The 20,349-nt window shown below is 58.2% G+C and overlaps 2 protein-coding genes across 5 annotated transcripts in view; both read left to right on the forward strand.

Annotated features, from left to right (window-relative positions):
- The window catches only part of CFAP65 (cilia and flagella associated protein 65), a 32,429-nt gene extending 28,024 nt beyond the window's left edge, over positions 1-4,405 (forward strand). The window contains 6 exon segments of the mRNA XM_072813550.1: positions 1,500-1,544; positions 1,765-1,961; positions 2,255-2,383; positions 2,897-3,397; positions 3,987-4,124; positions 4,227-4,405. Coding sequence (XP_072669651.1) covers positions 1,500-1,544; positions 1,765-1,961; positions 2,255-2,383; positions 2,897-3,397; positions 3,987-4,124; positions 4,227-4,320 — 1,104 coding nt within the window. The 3' untranslated portion in view covers positions 4,321-4,405.
- Positions 4,406-5,742: 1,337 nt separating this feature from the next.
- Positions 5,743-17,402, forward strand: CRYBA2 (crystallin beta A2). Of its 4 annotated transcripts, none has more exons than XM_072812604.1 (7): positions 5,743-7,636; positions 9,259-9,438; positions 10,736-10,786; positions 14,223-14,387; positions 15,155-15,296; positions 16,491-16,633; positions 17,201-17,402. In XM_072812604.1, the coding sequence occupies exons 4-7, from the start codon at positions 14,227-14,229 to the stop codon at positions 17,346-17,348; spliced, it is 594 nt and encodes a 197-aa protein (XP_072668705.1). In that variant the 5' UTR covers positions 5,743-7,636; positions 9,259-9,438; positions 10,736-10,786; positions 14,223-14,226; the 3' UTR covers positions 17,349-17,402. The 4 variants fall into 4 exon arrangements, with proteins under 4 accessions (XP_072668705.1, XP_072668704.1, XP_072668706.1 ...); XM_072812603.1 differs by lacking the exon at positions 10,736-10,786 and having other exon boundaries at positions 5,743-6,184; positions 7,489-7,636; XM_072812605.1 differs by lacking the exons at positions 5,743-7,636; positions 9,259-9,438; positions 10,736-10,786 and adding an exon at positions 11,764-13,662.
- Positions 17,403-20,349: the final 2,947 nt, after the last annotated feature.

Raw genomic sequence — 20,349 nt, forward strand, 5'->3', positions numbered from 1 at the left:
CCATTCCCTGCCTCATGTAGCCAGTGTTGATGGGTGCCTGCTGAGTGCCAGGTGTGGGGACCCAGGGGAGACAAGACAGCTCACTTTCTTTTTTTAAAAAAAAATTTATTTATTTATTTATTCACAAGAGACACACAGAGAGAGGCAGAGACACAGGCAAAGGGAGAAGCAGGCTCCCTGTGGGAAGCCTGATGCAGGACTCGATCCCAGGACCCCAGGATCACGCCCTGAGCCGAAGGCAGACGCTCAATCGCTGAGCCACAGGTCTCCCAACAGCTCACCTTTCTGATGGAAGATGGTGTGGGTCAGGGGTTTCAGGGCCAGGCTCTGGAAATCAGTTATCCAGTTTTGATTCTTGGCTTTGATAATTTCTAATTCTGGGATCTTGGTCAAGTTACTTAACATCTCAGTCCCTCAACTGTAAAATAGGGGGAATATGACATCTGGGATTGACTTCAGGATAATCCAGGGGCACCTGGTGGTGCAGTCAGTGAAGCGTCCAACTCTTGATTTCAGCTCAGGTCATGATCTCAGGGTTATGGGATCGAGGTTGAACTCCACCCTCAGCAGGAAGTCTGCTTGAGACTCATTCTCTCCTTCTCCCTCGGCCCCTCCCCTCCCTGCTCACACGAGTGTATGCGCACACTCTCTCAAATACATAAATAAATCTTGAAAAGAGAGAGAGAACCCAGAAGTGGGACACAAATGAGACAAGATTGGCCATGAGCTGCTGATGGGTGGGTAATGTGGTGGGTAATGGAGGACTCTGTACATTCTCTCTACCTTCCTGTACATTTGAAATTGCCCATATGAAGAGGATTAAAAATGAAAGTTCAAAAATATTTTGAATGCAAGTAAAATAATGCCTGCTTCACAGCATTGTGGTGAGGATTGGATGAGTTAAAGCATGCAAAGAGCCTGCAACAGTGCCTGGCATCCAGTGGATGCACTAAACGACTACTAGTATTTGTAGGGAAGACAGAGAATAAACATGAGACAAAACAGCCTCTTCAGTCCCTTCTCATTTCCCAGCCTCCCTATGCTGGTCTTCTTGCACCTTGATCACCTCTGCACTCACCACACTCAACCCCCAGGGAGGAGACACTGCTTCCCTCTAAAGCTGTGGCCCAACTATGAATGCAAATCATGTCTGCAGGGTGTGGGAGAAGGGATTTCTGAATGAAATCTTAATGAAGGAGAGCATTTCCTTATCACACCAAGCTGCAAAGCTCCGAGGCACAAGGACAAGCACCCTTGGTACAGCCTGCGTATATTTGGTGGAATCTCCTTTCCTTTCCTTCGGTTGAGTGATCTGATTTTCCTTGCAGTCTGCAGGCAGCACTTCCCTAAGGAAGGTCCTGGAAGGGGGTGTGGCTGGGAGTTGGGTGAGAGCAAGAGGGCAGCAGGTCCCGGCATGGGCTTCCGGACAGGAAAGGTAGGAAGAGGGGAGTCCCTCTAGGCTTCTCGTATCCCAAGCATGGGTCTCCTTGCTTCCACAGGAAGCAGGATGCTGTGGAGCCTGTGCACCTATGAGGAAGTACAAGGTGAGCTTATAAGCCCCATCTCCTTGGGATAAATGGAAAGGTCCTTGCTTGCTTCCAGAGATACCTCCAACTGCTGGCCCAGCCTCCTGGAAGGGAGGGATGGAAGTGGGGTGGGATCACACTTGCATTTGGCCCAAAAGGCCTGGTTGGGGCTAGGGACCCATCGGTAAGGGAGTGATGTCCCCAAACCCCTGTCATCCACCTCTCCTCCTTTCCAAAGACGCTGCCCCCCATCAGGAATCAGCAGCCTCTCAACCGGCCTGCCAGCTGGAACCTTAAGATCCCAAAGAAGATAAACTGGTTCTGTCCCCAGTTGCCCTCGCCAGACATGCTGTACTTGGGCCTCACGGCCCGTGCTCATGCCACTGACTACTTCCTAGCAAACTTCTCTGACTTTCCCCGCCACTTCTTGCACCGGTGAACTCTCAGGGAGGGAGGGGTCTCTGCCCCCTGGGGACCTCAGATAGGCCTCCTGCCCCACCTCCTTCCTTCCTTTTCCAACTTGGAGCCTCTCTAAGTCCTGTTGCCAACTCTGAGGCTTGGGCACTACATTTGGGCCAAGGTGGGGGGTGGGGGTGCTGTCCCAAGCTCATCTATGTTCTTAGGACTTCATGGCCACCACCATTGCTCATGAACCCACCCACCCCCATCTCCCAACCTCCCACATGGTGGCTTACTCAGGCCACTCAGAATGTCACGGCCTGCTCCAGGGAGCTGCCAAAAAGAAAATGCCCCAGGGAGGAGTTGGAGGCTTCTGAGGAAGAATCCCCAGACAAGTGGGCTGCCGTCTCCAAGCAGGAAAAGCAGCTCCTGATTGACTGTCTCACCACCATCATCAGGTGACCCCCTGGACCCTCACCATCCCCCTCATCTTGTCAGCTCATTCAGCCAACTCTGTGTCCACCCATGGTCCCTGAAATCCCAGCCCTGAAAAACAGAACTTCCTTACAAGATCCTTTCACTGGTGGCCCCAGGCCCTGTAGGATGGGGCAGCTCTGATGGAGCTGGCTAGAGGGATCCTGAGGTCTGGATCCTGAGGTCTGTCCTGTCCAGGGCTAGTAGATAAGGTCTGAGCCAGTTCACTGTCTCCCCAGGCCTCCGGTTGCTTATCTGTGTAACTCTGACCTCTTGGTTCTACCTCTAAGGACCCATGGGGCCCAGAGATGCCTCTAAAGAAGGGGTGGGCAGGGCAGCTGACTAAAGGCTTGTTAGTCCAAGCACCCATTTGTAGACAGAGTGGGCAGGAACTGCCCCTTGGAGAACACTGAAGCCAGAGTCCCAAAGGGGGGGCTCAAGGACCCCTTGCAAGGCCTCCCAGCAGGGACCTCCTCTTCCTCCTCCCTGCCATGCAGGGGTCTGCTAGAAGACAAGATCTTCCATGAGGCCGTGGACCAAAGCCTGGTGGAGAAGATGCCTTACTTCTCCCAGTTCTGGAATGAGCAGTCAGCCAGGTTCGTGGCCCAGAACAACACCCTGCACTTAGCACCAGTCCTGTCTCCATCCTCTAGCAGCTGGGAGGCCAGCAAAGGCAAGGAGCCAGCGGAGGACAAACTGAGGCTGGGAAAGAAAGTGGGGGAGGAGGAGGAGAAGAGCGAAGAGGAAGAGGAAGAGGAGGAGCTGGAGGAGGAAGAGGAGGAAGAGGAGGAAGAGGAGGAGATGGAAGAGGAGGAGACAGGCAAGGGGGAGCTGGAGGAGGAGGAGCTGGAAGGGAAGGAAGAGAAGGTGCCCTGGATGGGGATTGAGCCCATGCTGCAGCCCGCGTCCCAGGAGTCGCTGAAATGGCAGTGGCAGCAGCAGCTGAAGGTCATAGTGAAGGAGGAGCAGGAGCAGGACGAGAAGGAGACCATCAGCCGGTGAGCAGCCTGCGGAAGGATCCCGGGAGGCAGGGGTGTGCTGGGGCGCACCTGGGCAAGGCCCTTCCCAGCTCAGCGTTCACCGACGTCCCCACTGGTGGCTTAAGGCCTTCACGGGGAGTGTCCACAGGAGGCGATCCGAGCTGTTTCGAGCATTCACTAGCACACCACTTCCGGAGGGTAGTCTGCACCCCCGCTTCTTGGAGGGCCTTTCCCTGGGGCTGCTCCCGGGCCCTCCCTGCCCGTGTGGGGATTCCTTAGGCCCCACCACCCCCTTCGTCTCAGCCTGATGCCTCTCCCCACACCCGGCCCCGAGATGGGCCTACACTTGCCGGGGTTCGGATCCCACCGCTTGTTCCAGCAGCTGACAACTTGGGCAGCTCGGCAACTTGGTCCCCTTCAGCCACATACGAGCGTCTGTAAAGTTGGAACAAGGATGCCTTCTAGGGTTGGGAGGGCAGGGAGCGACCCGGGAACCCCCGCAGAGCGCAGGGCGCGCGGTGTACAGCACGCAAGAGGCCCGCGGAGAACGCGGAGCGCCGTCGACGGCGACGCTGCCACCTACCACCGCCCCCTCCCGCCGCCGCAGGCTCCCGGCGTTCGCCAACCTGCAGGAGGCGCTGCTGGAGAACATGATCCAGAACATCCTGGTGGAGGCGAGCCGCGGGGAGGTGGTGCTCACCTCGCGGCCGCGCGTCATCGCCCTGCCGCCGCTCAGCGTTTCCAGGTGGGGGCGCCCCCCGCGCCGCAGGGGCGCGAGGGGCGCGGGGCGGGCAGGCTTGGCCCCGGGCCTGCCCCCGACCTCCCTCTGGGGCTTTCTGTCTTCCAGGGTTGAGACTCCCGACTTGCTGCCCGTGGCGCCCCTCGGGCTGCAGCAAGCAGAGGTGCCCCGCCCGGCGGTGCCGCCCCCTGCGACTCTTTGAGGACGCCAGAGCCCAACCCCTCCGACTTGCTGCCCTAAGGGCCCCCTCCCCGCCGCCCCGCCAGTAAAGCATCCGGCCTTCTGTATCTGCCTTGACTTTGTTTCCCCGACGCAGGAGGAATTCTTGCGCGCGCTCTGGGAGGGACAGATGGTGGGAGCGGCCGAGGCGAACTGCAGCGACTCGTTGCAGACTTGGGTGCTGGGAGGGTGCGTCTCTCCCCTCCACGCGGCCCCGGGGCCTGGGCTCCTGCCGCTCACTCCGGGCGCCGACCTGGTTCGGCCAGTGGAGGGCGCTTCGGGCGGGGCCTAAGCGGCCTTTGCCCCAGCGCAGCCCGGCCGACGGGAACTGAGCGCCGGGCCTAATCGGCGCAGCAGGTGGCTGCAGGGCGAGGTGACTACCCCTCCCCTTTCCCCGTCGCGCCTGCTCCGAGGCTCGGTCCCTCCATCACCAGCCTTTTCTCAGCATCCGTCGGGCTCCCGGGACTGTGCTAAGAGGTTGAGCAGGGAGGAAAACCGGGGCACGTCGTGGAGGGCTAAGGGCTAGACGCTGGGACGTGGGTGGAGGTCACAGCTAGACAGCGGGCCACAGGCCCTACTAAGCGACCCCCATCGTCAATCTGAATCCCCAGCGCAAGTGATGTCCCACCTTCCCTAGGAGACCCACCTCTCTCTCCCCCCTAACCTCCTCCCGGCAGCCTCTGTCCTCTGCTCCTCCCCCCCACCCCCCAGGCAGGTGGGTGGAAAAGTGACATCTGGTGTTGTTCCAGAGGCGCCCAGGTCCCCGACACCCCCCCTCCACCCCCGCGGCCAAGGCCTCGGAAAAGCTCCAGCCCCAGAGCCCAGGCGGGGGCGGAGAGGGGGTGGGGGCGCTCCGCCTCCTCTGAGTCAATATTTGCTCCGAGCAAACGGGCGCCCGGGACAGGTGTGAGTGTGTGTGTGCGTGTGCGTGTGTGTGTGTCTAGGGGCGGGGACTGAGCAGGCGGTATAAAAGCGTGCTGAGCCCGGGCTCCCGCACAAGCTCGGGGGAGTGGGCTGGGGACCAAGCCAAGCAGGGCCGGGCCAGGTGAAGGGTGACCAGGAGGGAGGAAGGGAGGGGCGGGCCGGGTGCGCACCTGGGTGGCCTCCTCGGCCGGCGACGTGTCAGCCGCAGATGCGCGCAGGTGAGGGCGGCGGCTAGCGGCGCGCTGGGGGCCACTGCGCTCGCAGAAGACCAGGACCAGGAGCTCGCCGAGGGCGCCAGCCAGGCCCCGGGCCCTCCGCTCCCGCCCCGCGACGAGCCCCTCGCACAAACCGGACCTGAGCGTTTTGTTCGTTCGGCTCGCGTGAGGCAGGGGTGGCCTCTCAGCACCCGCCCGGGGGCCGGGCCCGACCGCCACGCAGGCACCTGCCGCCGCCGCCGCCGCCGCCGCCAGACGGGTCGGAGAGGCCGCGCGCCGCTCCCAGGGGAGATCCGGCTCCCATCCGGCCCCGCCCGCCCTGCCTCGTCCCGCCCGCAACGCCAGGGTGCCCGGCTTGATTCCGGGTAATGTGGGCCGGCTGAGCAGGCTCCACCGGGTCGCATAAGGGGCTGTGGCCGAAACAGGAGCCCTTCTGGAGGTGGAAACCCGGCTGCTAGTCCCGCTCTGTCCCAGCGACTTCTGTGGCCTTGGGCAAGTCATTTCCCAGCCTCTCCTGGGTTTTCCTGTTTGCTCAATGAGAGGGGTTGGTCTGGCCTCCCAGCGAGGGCCTCACCAGTCCCCAAATCCTGGCTTCTGGGCTTCTAGCAATAATTCTGAGCCACCTGCCCTGGGAAGTTGGAGACCCTCAAGGGGCTGGAGCAGTAGCTGTGAAGTGTGGAAAATCTGGGTTGAAGGAGCTAGAGCCAGGTGAAGATCGAGTGTGTTCCTCCAAATCTGTTTGGTGCTGACATCCTGAGGGTTCACTCCCTGCCATCTCCCTGGCCCCTCTTTCAGTCTTCCCATGTGTGAGATAGACTGAGTGATTGAAAAGGACAAACATGGGGTCCCCTAGCCCTTGCCAGATGGGGTCCCCAGGGACCGCAGCTCGCCACCTTTCCGGAACTCCATAATCCCAAGGCCTCCTGTTGCACGCAGCTGCGGGTCGGGTGAGGGTGGGTCCGAATGGCCCTCATCTTAGGCAGGAGTCCACGGGTCATTAGCCACCACCCACACCTGAGACAGCCGGGTGCCCTTCTGCAGTGATTCAGAGTGCTAAGATCTGACATGGGGGAGGGGGCGGAGAGTGCCCTAGACCCTGGCCTCCTGCCTGCTGAGTCTAGAACTGAGAGTTCCACACACAGCAGTAGGTCAGTCCGAGCCCTTAGCGGAGTCCCTCTGTCCTCTGACTCCGGGTGTCCTCCATTCCTCCTCCTCAAAATTGGTGGTGGTGCCAGTCTTGCCGCAGACAGAGGGGCCCGTTGTAGATCGTAAGTGGAGGGAAGCCTCTTGGACAGCGGTAAGGAGCCACAGTTTCCCCTCAGAGTGAGCAAGCATCATGGGGCTACATGGATTGTACCCCCACACACACCCAGGCAGAGGTAGCCCCTGGGGAGAGAGAACAAAGGTCAGGAGCCACAAGTCCTTCCAGCTCCGTTCTGGATGTTCCTAGAGGGGCTGGCTTGTCCTTTCTACCTGCCCCCCCCCTCCACTGTCACCCCCGCTCAACTACCCGCAGGCCCTATGGGATCTGCTGAGTCCTCAGTGCAGAGAAAGGGAGGGGGAGGGGATGAGATGGCTCTGACAGATTCCAGGAAGTTCTGGAAGGGGGTGGACTGCAGCGGCCCTGGGGAGGGGGACATCCATGGGCCCCCAGGCAGGGGCGTGTGCAGCCCCCATCCTGCCCTCCCTTACCAGGCTCCTGGTCCTCTGCTCCTTGCCTGGTGCTGAAGATTTGCCTGTCAGGGGCCTGGCCTGGCACCGGCACATCTTCCCTGTGTCTTTGAGGGCTTCCTCTTCTCCTCCCTGATTGTGGAAGGGGGTTAGAGCTCCCGACCTCTGGCTGAGATTTCAGATCTGGGGGTTGCACAACGAAGAGATGTCCCCCTGAAGCGACCCCCTTCCACACACACACAATCATTTGGTGTGTGTTGGGGGGGGCGGGTGGGAAGAATGAGGCCATCAGGAGGCTGGGTCAGCCCTTGCAACCGAGAACCACTGCCTTTTCCCTCCAGGGCCTAATTTCTCCAGACCTCCACCTCCCGTCCCCAAGACCCGCATTTCCTGACTGAGGCCTAGGCTCAGGCTTGGGCCTCTCCCGTCCAGGGCCCTCCTCCCTGCCCGGCCAGGGGCGGAGACTCCAGGCGCCAGGCTGGCCTGCAGGTGCGGGGCTTGGGGAGGAGGGGGGTGCTCAGCAGCTGGCGTTCGAGAGTGGGCCCCCTCCCCCCACCCCCTTCCAGCTCCCAGCCGGAGCCTGCTTCCTGTCATCCCTGTCAGCACCCCAGGCGGGGGAGGTGACAGGTAGGGGAGGAAGCGGAATAAGGGACTGAGCGGTCGGAGTGCGGGCAGCCCTGGGACTGGGGAAGCGCAGAGGAGCCTTGGGGAGGGGAGACAGGGAGCAGAAAACACAGGCAGGACAGAAAGATAGAAGATGAGGCCTAGAAGGATGTGAGACCCAGGGGAGATTTCAGGATCTGGAGAGGCTGCAGCTCCCCCGCCCCCCGCCCCCGTGAAAGCCAGGGCTAGGGAGCGACAAAGACAACCCCAGAGAAACCAAAACCAGAGAGGGAGCGAAGTACCCTGATAGAGCAAGAGAGGTACAATTGGGAGAGATGGAGAGATTTGAAGATGCCAGGTCAAAGGTCAGGGTAAGCAGAGGTAGAAGGCAGAGCATGTGGGGAGGTAGGGGTCCGCCGGGTGAAAAGGGCCTCCAGCCCCACCCTGGGGGAAATCACCCCCAAGAGAGGAGAGAGAGGTGGCTTCTAACGGCCAGAGCCCCAAAGCCGGGGAGGGCTGATAGGCCTGACTTGGGAGACCCATCTTTCTCCCAGTAAAGGGCAAACGACGAAGAGGGGCAAGGCTCAGGCCCTGCTGGACACTGAGCCACGAGGGGCACCATCTGACCCCATCTCTGCCCTTTTCTCTCTTGGCCACAGCTGTAGAGACAGACAGCTTTGGCAGCTGACCTACCCGCTACCCACCTGCCGGTTGTGGCCCAGCCGTGGAACCTCTGCCCAGGGTCCATTTGAGAGTCAGGGGACCCGGGAGGGGACCGGGAGTGGAGGCACTGGGGTGGGGGGGCTCATAACCAGGTGCTAATCCCCATCCGGCCAAGGCAGAACCAGAGCCTCACTGACCTTCTCAGAGATTAGTCCCCATGGCGACCTTGGCAACTCACCCCCTCACTCTGGCTGGGGGGGGGGGGGTGGGTGCAGAGGCTGGGTGGGGAGGGCAGGGAAGCTTCCTGAGGCACCACAGGAGCACAGCAGTCAGGCTTGGGAGGCCTCTCCAAAATCAGCCCGTACTACAAAATTGGGCCCTCAAGAGAGGGGGACTGACCTGCCCCAGGGCACATAGGGAACCCAAAGAGCCTCCAGTTCCGCTCCCAAGTGCTTGTTCCAGAAGAGCAGAGGAAAGGAAATTGAGATACGACCCCTCTGACCCTCCCAAGCCTCCCAAACTGAGATCCTGAGCAGAGTGGCTTGAATGGGGTGAGGCAGGAAGGCTCCCCATCCAGAGTGCTAGGCTGGCTTGCACAAGGCCAATGTGGGAAGGGAGATGCAGCTCCCAGAGCTAGGCTTGCTGCCCTGACTCCAGCCTCCATTCCAGCCAGGCCTGGGGGTGCGGGGAGCAGGGGGGAAGCCTTGCAGCAAAGCCATTCGTGACCGCAACCACCGTGACAACTAAGGGCTAACATTTATTGGGCACGTTCGGCAGGCCAGTTCTGTTTTACATGCTCTCGAATCTTCACAGCAGTTTTTAAGACTATTGTTCCCATTTTCCAGCGGGAAAAACTGAGGAGTAGAATGCAACTTAGAAGCAGTGGAGCTTGGATTTGAACCCAGGCAGTGGTGCAAGATTCCCGAGCACTCTTAACCCTCCAGTGTCTGTATGCTCATGGGCCGGTGACTGAGACGACCTTCTCTCCTCTTGGACACTGGCCGTGGAATGGGATATGTGCAAGTGTAAGTCACAAGGGAATACCCGTGTGTGACCCCCCAACACCCAGCACAGGGGGGCACATGGCACATTTTATTAAATTATTGGAGGAATAAGTGAGTGAACAAGCGTTTGCCCATAAATGAGTGTGGCTTTGGGGGCCTATTGAACCCTAGGAGAGTGCTCACGTGCGGTGTGTGGGATCCGCGTGTGGGATCTGCTGTGCCTGTAGCCCCAAGGCATGCGTGTGCCCGCCCTCTCCCTGCTGCCCTGCGTGAGCCCCCTGGCTTTGTGTCTGGTGAGCGTGTGGCGGTGGAAGCTGCCTCCCATCTCCCTGGATGGGAGCCAGCTCCACGTCCCCACTGAGAGGCAGAGAAGAGGGGCTCTGCTGCTGGCAGGAGAGGACAACGGGTGTGTGAGTGGGGCTCCCGCATCCCCCCCAAGACCCCCCTCTTTGGGGCCAGCTGTCGGACCCTGCCTGAACTGAGCTGATCTCTCAGTTATCTGTCTCCCAGGAGACCAGACCTCACAGCCCCAGGGAAGGTGCTCATCTGCCCGTTCCTGGCTCTGAACCTGGGGGGGGGGGGGGGCAGCGGGGGTAGTGAGGCTGTAAAGGAGAGGCTGGTGACCCGACCAGGGGGAGGGAGGGCACCATTCACAGAATTTGCATCTTCAGTCACCAAAGCCCTGGCTGATTTCCCAGTGAAATGAGGGGTAAGAGGTGGGAGCCGGCCAGCTTGAGGAAAGGACATGGGCCACTGGGCGCTTCTAAGCTGCCCAGCAGTACTGGGAAGTCGGGCTGCTCGGGGATGGGGCTCTACTTGAGGGAGAGGTCTCTGGGGATTCTCAAATATCCCCTTTATATGGGATAGAGACCTGGGTGGGAGCCCAGGATCAGGTTGAGGGATCTTCATCAGATCTGTGTGCCCTGTACAGGAAAGGGCCCTGAGTGGGATCTGAGGGTCTCGGGTTCTGAGGACACAGGACTGAGTCTGAGGGTTTCTCTGTGGGATCTGAAGGTACCTGGTGGGTTTCGGGCTTTGGTAGAATCATGGGAAGGGCAGTCCTAGAGATTTCTCTATGGGACCGGAAGTCCCCATAGGAGATGAAGGGCTGGAGAGGGTGGGGATGGGGAGTTCTTTGAGGACGATGAGATCCCTATGAGAGCTTGAGGTCTCTTGGAGGTGTAGATCTGGGGACACTTTTTTTTTTTTGGCCTAACTTCCCCCTTCCACACCCAAAGGCTGAGGCTGTGGATGGGGAGGAGGTGGGAGTGAGGGTGCTGAGCTGGCAAACAAAGCCACCTGTGCCTCCATCCTTCAGGAAGCTCTAAGCACAACTGATCTGGGAAAACAAACAGGACCAGCTGCTGAGGTGAGGAAGGGGGCTAGGAGGCGACGCGGGCGGGGGGGGGGGTGTGTCAGCTGGGGGACTGGCGCTGGATCAGCCTGGTGGAGAAAGGAGGCCGGGAGAGGGTCCATAGCACAAAATAGGGACAAGGACCCCAGAGTCCCATTCTAGCACACCCGGCAGGGCTGCCTGACAGCCCCTTCTCTGTCAGTGGGTCCTCCTTCCCTTTCTCTAGGACTTTGAGGCCCAGAGCCAGGGCAAGGTCTGGGGGAGGCGAGGACCCCGAGGGAGGTCAAGGCAGCTGGCTCCTGGCCTCTTGGTGGGTGTGCCCATTTCTGAGAGAGCTGCTCGCAGACATCTGGAACGGGGTGGAGCGGGGGAGGGGGAGCGCTGGGCCCTCTAACCGTGTTTCTGATGGGGAAACCGAGGTACCCAGGGGGGAAGAGGCTGACTAGTGCCTCACAGCTTCTGAGAGCAGAGCCCAGACCGGAATTTAGGACTAGAAACGTACCCTTTCTCCCACGAAGTGTCTCCACCCCAAATCCCAGACGGACTCTTCATTCGAATTGGCATCTCAGCTCTTATCGCCTCCCCACTGTGTCCCCGACCACACACACACACACACACACCCCTCCTGCAGCATATGGTCGTCTGGCCAACAGCTGGATCGGAAACTGCCCACCTGGGCGCAGCCCAGACCCCAGGGCAACGTCCAGCCTCCCGCAGGCACCCGAGCACCCTCGGGGCGAACACCTGGCGCCCGCGTCACGGAGCAGCGCAGACGCACAGCCTGACGCACTCGCCCCCGCGCGCGTCGCGGCCCGGACCTCAGGCTCGCACCAACTCTCCCTGCCACCCCACCCACCCCACCCCACCCCACCCCACCCACCTCACCTCGCGGGCTTCCCTTCCAGCGCGGCCCGCCCGCGCCCCCTGGCGGCCGAATCTAGAATTGCCCGATAGAGACGGAGGAGGAGGGAGGGAGGGAGGGAGGAGGGAAAGAGAGATTCGGTTCTCCCCTCCCGCCGCGTCCGACGACCCCCCTCGGGAGCCCAAGTCCAAGGACCAGGACACGAAGAACCCAGAACTCTGGCCCCCCTCGATAGTTTGTATTTTTCCCTTATAGATTTTTGGGGGAAATTATACCCTATTTGTGTTTCTCCAAACGCCCCCTCTGGTAGGGAATCAGGGCACTGGGCTTGCTCTGACCCCATCTCCACTCAAGCCCGGCTCTGGTCGTCCTTGCTGTGACTCAAACCTTCCTAACATGGACTTTACTCCTCGTGTTTTAGGGCACTTTACTCTTGGCATTCACCTTCACACACCTTAGGATCTTCAATAGCAGTTCCTCACGAGTGAAAACAGAGACCTAAGGGAGGCTCCAGTGTCTCCCAACACCTGTTCTCAGCAGTCCAGAATTATGGGGCCAGAGGGTGGGCGGGGGCTTGGAAGAGTGGGCAAAGCATTGCCCTTGCTCTCTCACTGGGGAATTTCCTCTACACCCCTTCCCCCTGGACATTTGACGCAGCCTGACCACCTGTTCCCTCACTCAGGTTTTATTGAGCACCTACTGTGTGCCCAGTACTGTGCTGGGTTTGAGGATAACAAAGAACAGGACCAACACGGCCCCTGCCCCCCTTAAATGGAGCTTACACTCTAGCAAGAGATACTCAGTGCACCCACAAACACTCTTGAGCAAAAGATGAAGAAACTTTACAGAGTGATAGACACTATAAAGAAAACAGGGTGATGCGATGAACAGTAAATGCCAGGAAGAGCATCACCCAGGAGGTAACAAAGGAGCCAGCTTCCCAAGACCTTGAGACTAAAACACTCCATCCAGGTAAGGGGAGGCTCCAAGGTGGGAATGAGCTTGACCGGCCAGAAAGGACGGCCGGTCAGCATGGCAGGTTGCCAGGAGCTGAGGCCGCAGCATCTGGCCTCTACAAGCCTAACTTTTAGTCAGAGGATGTGGAGTGGTAAGAGCACTGGCTTCGCAGTCAAAGGGTTTAAGTTCTAATCTTGCTTTGACCCTGGCTGTGTGAATGTGGAGGAGGCCCTGTGCCCCCCTGGTGCCTCAGTTTCCAGGTCTGCATGTCCAAGCCTACCTCACTGGACTGTTGTTGAGTCTATAAAGAAAGCCGTGGGCTGGTGGGAACAACAAAATAGCAGTTCCCTTCTCACTCTCCCCTCGGTAATGAATACCCCCTCCATTAAGGAAAGCTCACAATTTTGCCAGAAGTCTTTATGCCTTATTGACAACTATGATGGTTAGGAAATTCGGCTGTAAATTGGGAGGAAATGACCTCCCTTGGAGGCCCCAATCCTTTCCTCCTCCTCCTCTCCCCCTCCCACTCTCCCCCCTTCTCCCTGCCACACAGGGCCCTGGGATTGAGGGCCAGAGCCTAGGACCTTCCGTCCCCACCAGAGTCCCCAGACCCTGGAGCTCTGTCTGGCCACTGGGAGCGTAACGCTGAGGTTGAACCATTCTACCTACCACAGTGAGCCACTCCCTTAATTACTATTATTTCTAAGCGCTTCGTAAATCCGAGCCCTCCCTTGGGCGGTTTACGCTTCCTGAGCTCAGCGCCGCGTCGCGGAGAGTCCTGGTCATTGCCTCCTTCTTGGCCCCTCCGCGCACGAAAACTCCCGAGAGCGCCGAGCTGGGTCCGGGAACTCAAGCTCGGGAGCATAGGAGCCACCACCGGCCAGCGCTCCGGGGCAAAGAGGACAGAGGGCGGGAGGAAAACCGTTGGCGGAGAGCTGTGTCTACCCTCCCGGCCAGCGTCGGGAGCCGCCTCGCCCTAGGCCTGAGGAAGAAGTGGAGGGTAGGCGTTGGCAAGATTTCTCGAGAGCCTCAAGAATTCGCGATCGTAGCCAAGTGGCCCCAGAGTGACCTGGTACCTCCATCACTAAGGGTCTGGACCAGGGAGGGCGCGTTCTGGCTCGGAGGCCGGGTACGCCTTGCCCGGCTCAGGCCCCCCAAAAAAGAAAAAGCGGAGTCAGCCTCAGCTGCGGCGGGCGCGGGACATGGGCCTCAGCAGTTTCTATTGTGATCCCCGAGGGCTGGGGCCAGATTGGCGGCTGCGGGAAAGGCCTGGGCTCCCCAGGGGACACCAGAACTGACCGCGGCCTGCCCGCTGACTCAGCGCCCCCACCCCGCGGGAGAGAATGCGCGGAGGGGGCCAGGCCCGGTATAAAGCCCCGCGCGCCCAGCCCGCGCGCAGCCTCTCGGTTTTCCGACAGCACAGCGCTCACCCCACCGGGTGAATACTCGGGGCTGGGGCGGGGTCTCCCCGGGACGGGGGAGGGCGAGGCGAGGGACAGCCGCTCGCAGCCCGCAGCCCGGGTGGAGCCCCGCGCTCCTCGCCTCCCTCTACCCGCCTTGGGGGCGCCTGGGCCCGGGAGGGGGCCGGCCCGACGCTGAACCTTTCTTTGGTCCCGCCCTTCTCGCCCGCAGCGGCATGAGCAGCGCCCCCGCGCCGGGTCCGGCGCCCGCCAGCCTCACGCTCTGGGACGAGGAGGACTTCCAGGGCCGCCGCTGCCGGCTGCTGAGCGACTGCGCGAACATCGCCGAGCGCGGAGGCCTCCGCAGGGTGCGCTCTGTCAAGGTGGAAAATGGAGCGTGAGTGATGCGCCAGGCGCGGCGGGGCTGGGTTGGGGGCGCCGGGCTCCCCGGGTCTAAACTCCAAGCCTGGGACCTCAGCTCTCGGACCTCCGTTCCCCAGACCTTTAGCCCTGCCCGAGAGAGACCGACCCACATGGGGAACCCCTTGGCCTCCCCAGAACTCCCGTGCGCAAGACAAATCCTAAAGGGATAAAGGCGAGAGGCGACCCTTTGCGGGCACCGGCGAGACCAGCCTGAACCCTGAAGGGATTCCCAGTGTAATTTCCTCCCCAGAGTTTTTCTCTGTGCAAAGTTAGATGGCTCTGCGCTTGGTATAACAAAAGAAACCAACTCCCTCTCCCTTCACCCTGGTCTCTGAGAGCCTGGGGCCCTCAGGAGAGCTGAGGGCCCCTGACTATTGGAGGTTGTTGCTATCACAGGTTGCTGCTGCAGGTTGGGAGGTTCCTACACTTACCTTTGCAGGCACCTAAGTGCTTGAGGTAGGAACCCTTGGTTAGGTGATATTCAGAAGATCAGAGAATTCCTTCCAACCTGGGGAGCCTAAGCAGGAAGGCTGGATCCCTCAAACTCCAAATAGCAGGTGGTTTAGAGTCTTTAGCTTCTAGAGGGGCCAGATTGCCATGTGCTGTGTATGTCACGGTAAGAGCCTGGGGTGGGAGAAAAAGATTGTTTTCTCAGTCTTTTAGGACACAGTGAGGGTGGGGGTGAGGAGGAAGGAGTGGGGCTGGGGCAGATACCTCCCAGCTTCCTTTATCTTTCCCCAGTTGGGTGGCCTTTGAGTACCCCGACTTCCAGGGACAGCAGTTCATCCTGGAGAAGGGGGACTATCCTCGCTGGAGCGCCTGGAGCGGCAGTGGCGGCCACCACAGTGACCAGCTGCTCTCCTTCCGGCCAGTGCTCTGCGCGGTAAGCACAGCCTTCCCCTTGCCCCTCTGCCTCCTAGCTCCCAGCTCCAGGCCCTGACTCCACCATGGCACCTCAGAAAGGCTGTCCAGTCACCGTATGGGGATGTGTAAATACAATTCCTAGATGAGCGGTAATGGCATTACTTCCCAGAACCAAACGAATCTCGGAAAGTTCGGACTGTGGGCCTATAATCAGGTGCCAACCCTCCCCCCCCCCCCCCACCCAAATCAGCACCATGGACAGCACCAAGCCCCGTCCGGGCTTAGCACCTACAGGTTCCTCACCTCGTGTCCTCCACACCTGTGAAAGAGTGCCACTGTCATCACACTGTCCTGTAGGGCTGGGGTGGCTGCTGTTGGCCTCATATACAAGTGTGGAAATGGGGCTCAGAAGGGCAGAGTGTCTCGTCCCGGGACACGAGCATTAACACGAAGATGAGACTAGAACTCAATCCAGGGATCCTTGGTGAAAAGAGGTCAGTCTCTGTGTATGTATGTGGGGTAAGGGTTGGTAGTGAATCAAACGAGTCACTGGAGGGGAGAATCTCACTTCTCACTTGTACTGACTTGCCTTGCATAGTCCTAGGCCCTTCCCCTCCTGGAATAGAGAAGCTAGGCTAGAGGTCGAATGCAAAGAGCAAATGCTGACTCAACCTAGCTCTCCATTCCAGGAGGGGAAGGGCCTAGGACTATGCAAGGCAAGACCCAACTAACATTGATGCCCTGGCCTGTCTGTTCTGACTCTGCCATCTGGCACCCCGCAGCTGGGCCCTACCCAGCTGTGAGAGGCTGTATCCAAGGTGCTGGGCAGGGGATTGAATAGTCAACGAGGCCTTTAGGAAAACTGTTTCTTGGTTAATGGGCTAAATTTCTCTCAGGATCTCTGATTTTCCTCCTGAAATATGTCCATATTACAATATGCCCTCTAGCCCTGACCTAGAAGGGACTCTGGGACACCCTCAGTCTCACCACCTCAACCCAAAGCCATAGAAGGGACTAGGCTGGGAACTTCTAAGTACCCCAGCTTCCCAGACTGCTATGGACCTGACGGAGTGATCTCTGAGAATGTCTGTGAAGCCAGAGTGTCTGCACAGCTGTGCTGGGAGGCAAGGTGGGAAAAGTGGGGCTGAGAATGTACTCACTAATACCTCTTTGGAGGGCCTGACCTGTCCACCCCCACCTTCCTGTGCCTCAGAATCACAGTGACAGCCGTGTGACACTGTTTGAGGGGGAGAACTTCCAGGGCAGCAAGTTTGAACTCAGCGATGACTACCCATCTCTGCCTTCCATGGGCTGGGCCAGCAAGGATGTGGGTTCTCTCAAAGTCAGCTCTGGAGCGTGAGTCCTGGGACTGAAACAAAGGAGATAAGAAAAGAAGGGAGGCAATGGGCACCAGGGAAGGGGGTTGGGAAAGGTGATGGGGTGCTAAGAGATAGGGTAAAGGGATGTTGGGGGCTGGAAGGCAGGGGGAAGTGAGATGATGGAGACAGACTGTGGGGAGGCAGGTAATAGAGTAAGAGTCAGGGAGCCAATGTGGGGATAGAAGAAGGGATTTTTTAAAAAGATTTTTTATTTATTCATTCATGAGAGACACAGAGAGAGAGGCAGAGACACAGGCAGAAGGAGAAGCAGGCTCCCCGTAGGGAGCCTGCTCAGGCCCTGAGCCAAAGGCAGATGCTCAACCTCTGAGCCATCCCAAGGAAGGGATGTTTTAAAAGATGGATGAGGAGGCAATGGAGGGTGGGAATAGGGAACAAGGGGAGGACCCGGCAGGGAGAGATCCATGTAGGGAAAATTGAAGCAATAGTTTTGGAGCTGAGGCTGAGAAAGGAAGGCTACTAATGGGAGACATTGGTGGGAGTGGGGGCAGAGCTGCTTACCACTCTTGTGCTCTCACTGGCCTAGGTGGGTGGCCTACCAGTACCCAGGCTACCGGGGCTACCAGTATGTATTGGAGCGGGACCGGCACAGCGGGGAGTTCCGTACCTACAGCGAATTTGGCACCCAGGCCCACACTGGACTGCTGCAGTCCATTCGAAGAGTCCAGCATTAAACTCCACAGCTTGACACCTCCCCTGAGGACCCTCAATAAAGGCTCCTGAACCTGGCTGTCCCTCTTGTCTCTTTCTTGGTGTTTTGCTCTGTGATCTTCATCCTAATCCTTCCCTGCCACAAGCCCTCCCCCCAGGCTTTCAGATTCTTGACTGGAGCATAAACTGCCTTAGTATGTATGTGGCTAGACCCTAATAGAGCTGAGAAAACTGCTGATAAGGACCTTGGGGATCCTGTTAAATACAACCAGTTCCACACTTCTCCTTGGTAAAGGCCATCAGTGGTGTACCACAGTACACATGGAGCATTTGCCATCCTCTGGTTTGAGTTCACACAGTCCTAGAAAGGGGCTCATAGCTGAATTTCAACCACCTGGGCCAGGTACTACCATACACAGCAGGACCTCCTTAACTCTGTGCAGCACTCATTTGGGTTTCTCCCTAACCCCCAAGGCATTTCTAGCCTTTATCTTCACCATGGCTCTCTATCCAACTGAGCAAAGCCTGCACCCTTTCTCCAGCCTTATGGAATCTCTGTCTTCTAAAGAAGCAAGCTGTAAGAGGAGAAATGAGTGGGAAGTCCCACTGCCTCCCAGGGCCTTCTAAAGGGGAAATTTTCTCTGAGTTGAGCCACCAGACCCTTTGGATAATAACAATCCTTTCATGATATTGAACTCCAGGATTGATAAAGCACTTTCATACCCCTCATCTCAGCTGTTCCAAAGAACCCCTCTCTTGTTTTTCCTCTCCCTCCTCTCCCGCCTCTCTCTTCAGAGGATTAGTGATCTGGAGAGGCCACCCCTCAGCCACCAGCCACAGTGAGCCTGTGTTCTGGGGCAGGTGGCAGAAACCTACAGCCATGCTAGGGCTGAGTCATAGCAGACTCAGCTACCAGAGCCCCTGGCACAATGCAGTTTCTACCTAGTTCCCTCTTTGGCCCAGCTAATGATACTCTCAATCCCACATATGCAGGGTCTTCAAGAGCCTTGAGACTCCCCATTCTGTCATTCAGGGATGCTTGTGTTCTTAAGCCCCCAGTGAGACTATCAATGGGGAGGACTGGCCCAGATCATCGCCCAAGCCCAAAGGAGGTAGGGCAATATTGGAGAACAGTCAGACATGGCCCTGAGCCATTCCCAAGGGCCCACTTGTGCAAAGTCAGGCATCTGCTCCCTTGGGAAGAGCCCCAGACCAGAAGTCAGAACACCTGGGACCCAGTCATATAGCATCCTTAAGCCTACCTTGCCTCACTTGCAAAGTAAGGCTACTGATCCCTGTCTTGTCTGTCTCACAGGGTTGTGAGGATTCCAGGAGAAACCACTGAAAATGCTTGTGGTGTTATGGAAAAGTACTGGGGCAGTCAAAGTAAGGTCCTCATTCCCCTGCACTGCCCTCTCCCATCTATGGATCCCAGGGTAGTATTGGGGGAACAAGGGACAGAATTCTGGGTAGGGTATGAATCCTGCTTTCCACCTTGATAGGTTCTAGAGTCCACGCCCCTGTTGCATTTGGTTCTCCTAATACCTACCATATTTTGTCCATCTCATCAATGAAGAAAGGAGCTGGGCTGTCTGAGAAAGATAAGCCTTGATAAGGTCATCTACTTTATTGGTGATGAAGCCAGGACTTGAATACAGGGCTCCTGACCCCAAATCCAGGCTGTTCAGGGGAGGCTAACCTGAGCTGTGGCTAAAAGGCTCAGGCCTCAGCATAGCTCCAAATCTCTGTGGTCCCCAAAAGAGTCAAGGAGAGTCTGTGGCTGCTGGGAAGAGTCAGAAGGATGCAGGAACTGGCAGTGGGAACTTGAATAGGATACTCCCTGTCTCTAGGTCTTAGTGTCCCCATCTGGATAACTAGGGAGTTGAGAGAGCTAATATTTGCTGCAGCCTTTGTCAACAAGAACCTTCTAGGTCTTCTTGGACCTGGGGGTCCAACTCTATTCCCCACACTGGCACCTAAGCAGTAAGGGTTGCCAAGGCCAGGCTGAGACTGAGCATTTTCACCTTTCCAACCTCCTTCCATTCTAGGCAGGTTGATGGTCAGCAGAACCCTGTGGGACTAGCACCCAGTCAGGTGTTAGGATGGTGGAGGAGAAACTGCCTGCCACCCAATCATTGGCTGTACTCAGCCAAGGCCAAAGGGGATGAAGGAGGTCATTTCCTTTTGGCACAGCCAAGATCAAGGGGCAGTAGGATGTGGGGAGCATTTCTCAAACTCTTTCCAGCTCTTTCCAGAGCTCACTTACCCCTTCAGCACCTGAGTCCTCAGTGAAGCAGAGATACACAGTCTGAGCTGTTCATCCCGCACTAGTCTGGAGCTGGGATATCTGGGTAGACTCCCAACTCTGAGCACCTCTCCCTTCTGTCTGTCTCAGCCTTCTGCTGACAGCATGGAATGAACCCCACTGCCTCCCCACTCTCTCAGCTCTGACCTCCTGCTCCTCGTTTTCTACCTGAGAAAGAAATAAGAAGGCATGAAGGAAAGAGATTGAGACCTCAATGCCATCCCCAAGGTCCTCCCCTCCTGTGATGCCCTGGGTTTGGTCCCCAGGGAGTATCCTAATCTCTCATCTTTGCTCTCCCCAGATTCCTCATTGATATCTTCCTTTAGGATCCTGGGGTCCCAGGATCCCCCAGTTCCCCCCCAGACTCTGCCTCCCTCACCTTTGTTCCTTCTGACTTTTGCACCCTCCATCAGCAAAGATGAACACTCTAGCAGTTACAGCAAATGAGGAATGAACAGGGGCCTTGTGGAATTTGCCAAGTTGGACTTTCCAGTCATCCTCAGTTGGGTACCCCAGGATTGTGGATCCTGCAGGAATCTTGCTCCCTCCAATCTGTGTGCCCTGGAGTCCAGGCCACCTCATCTCCTGGGGCACAGGCAGTGGGAGAGAAAGGCCTTGAGATTACCAATTCTGACAGTAGCCACCAGGTACTGCATGGCTGCAGGTAGGCTCCTAAGCTCAGAGCCTCATCTTCAGCTAGCATCCCTCCTTAGCTAGCC

This window comes from Canis lupus, chromosome 36 (genome assembly GCF_048164855.1).
Source record: "Canis lupus baileyi chromosome 36, mCanLup2.hap1, whole genome shotgun sequence".
NCBI lineage: Eukaryota > Metazoa > Chordata > Mammalia > Carnivora > Canidae > Canis > Canis lupus.

What these genes read in the sequence shown, in the direction of transcription:
- CRYBA2 (XM_072812603.1), top strand. An exon ending in TCCGGCCAGTGCTCTGCGCG is followed by an intron (nt 15,297 to 16,490) that starts GTAAGCACAGCC and finishes CCTGTGCCTCAG; the next exon opens with AATCACAGTGACAGCCGTGT. An exon ending in CTCAAAGTCAGCTCTGGAGC is followed by an intron (nt 16,634 to 17,200) that starts GTGAGTCCTGGG and finishes TCACTGGCCTAG; the next exon opens with GTGGGTGGCCTACCAGTACC.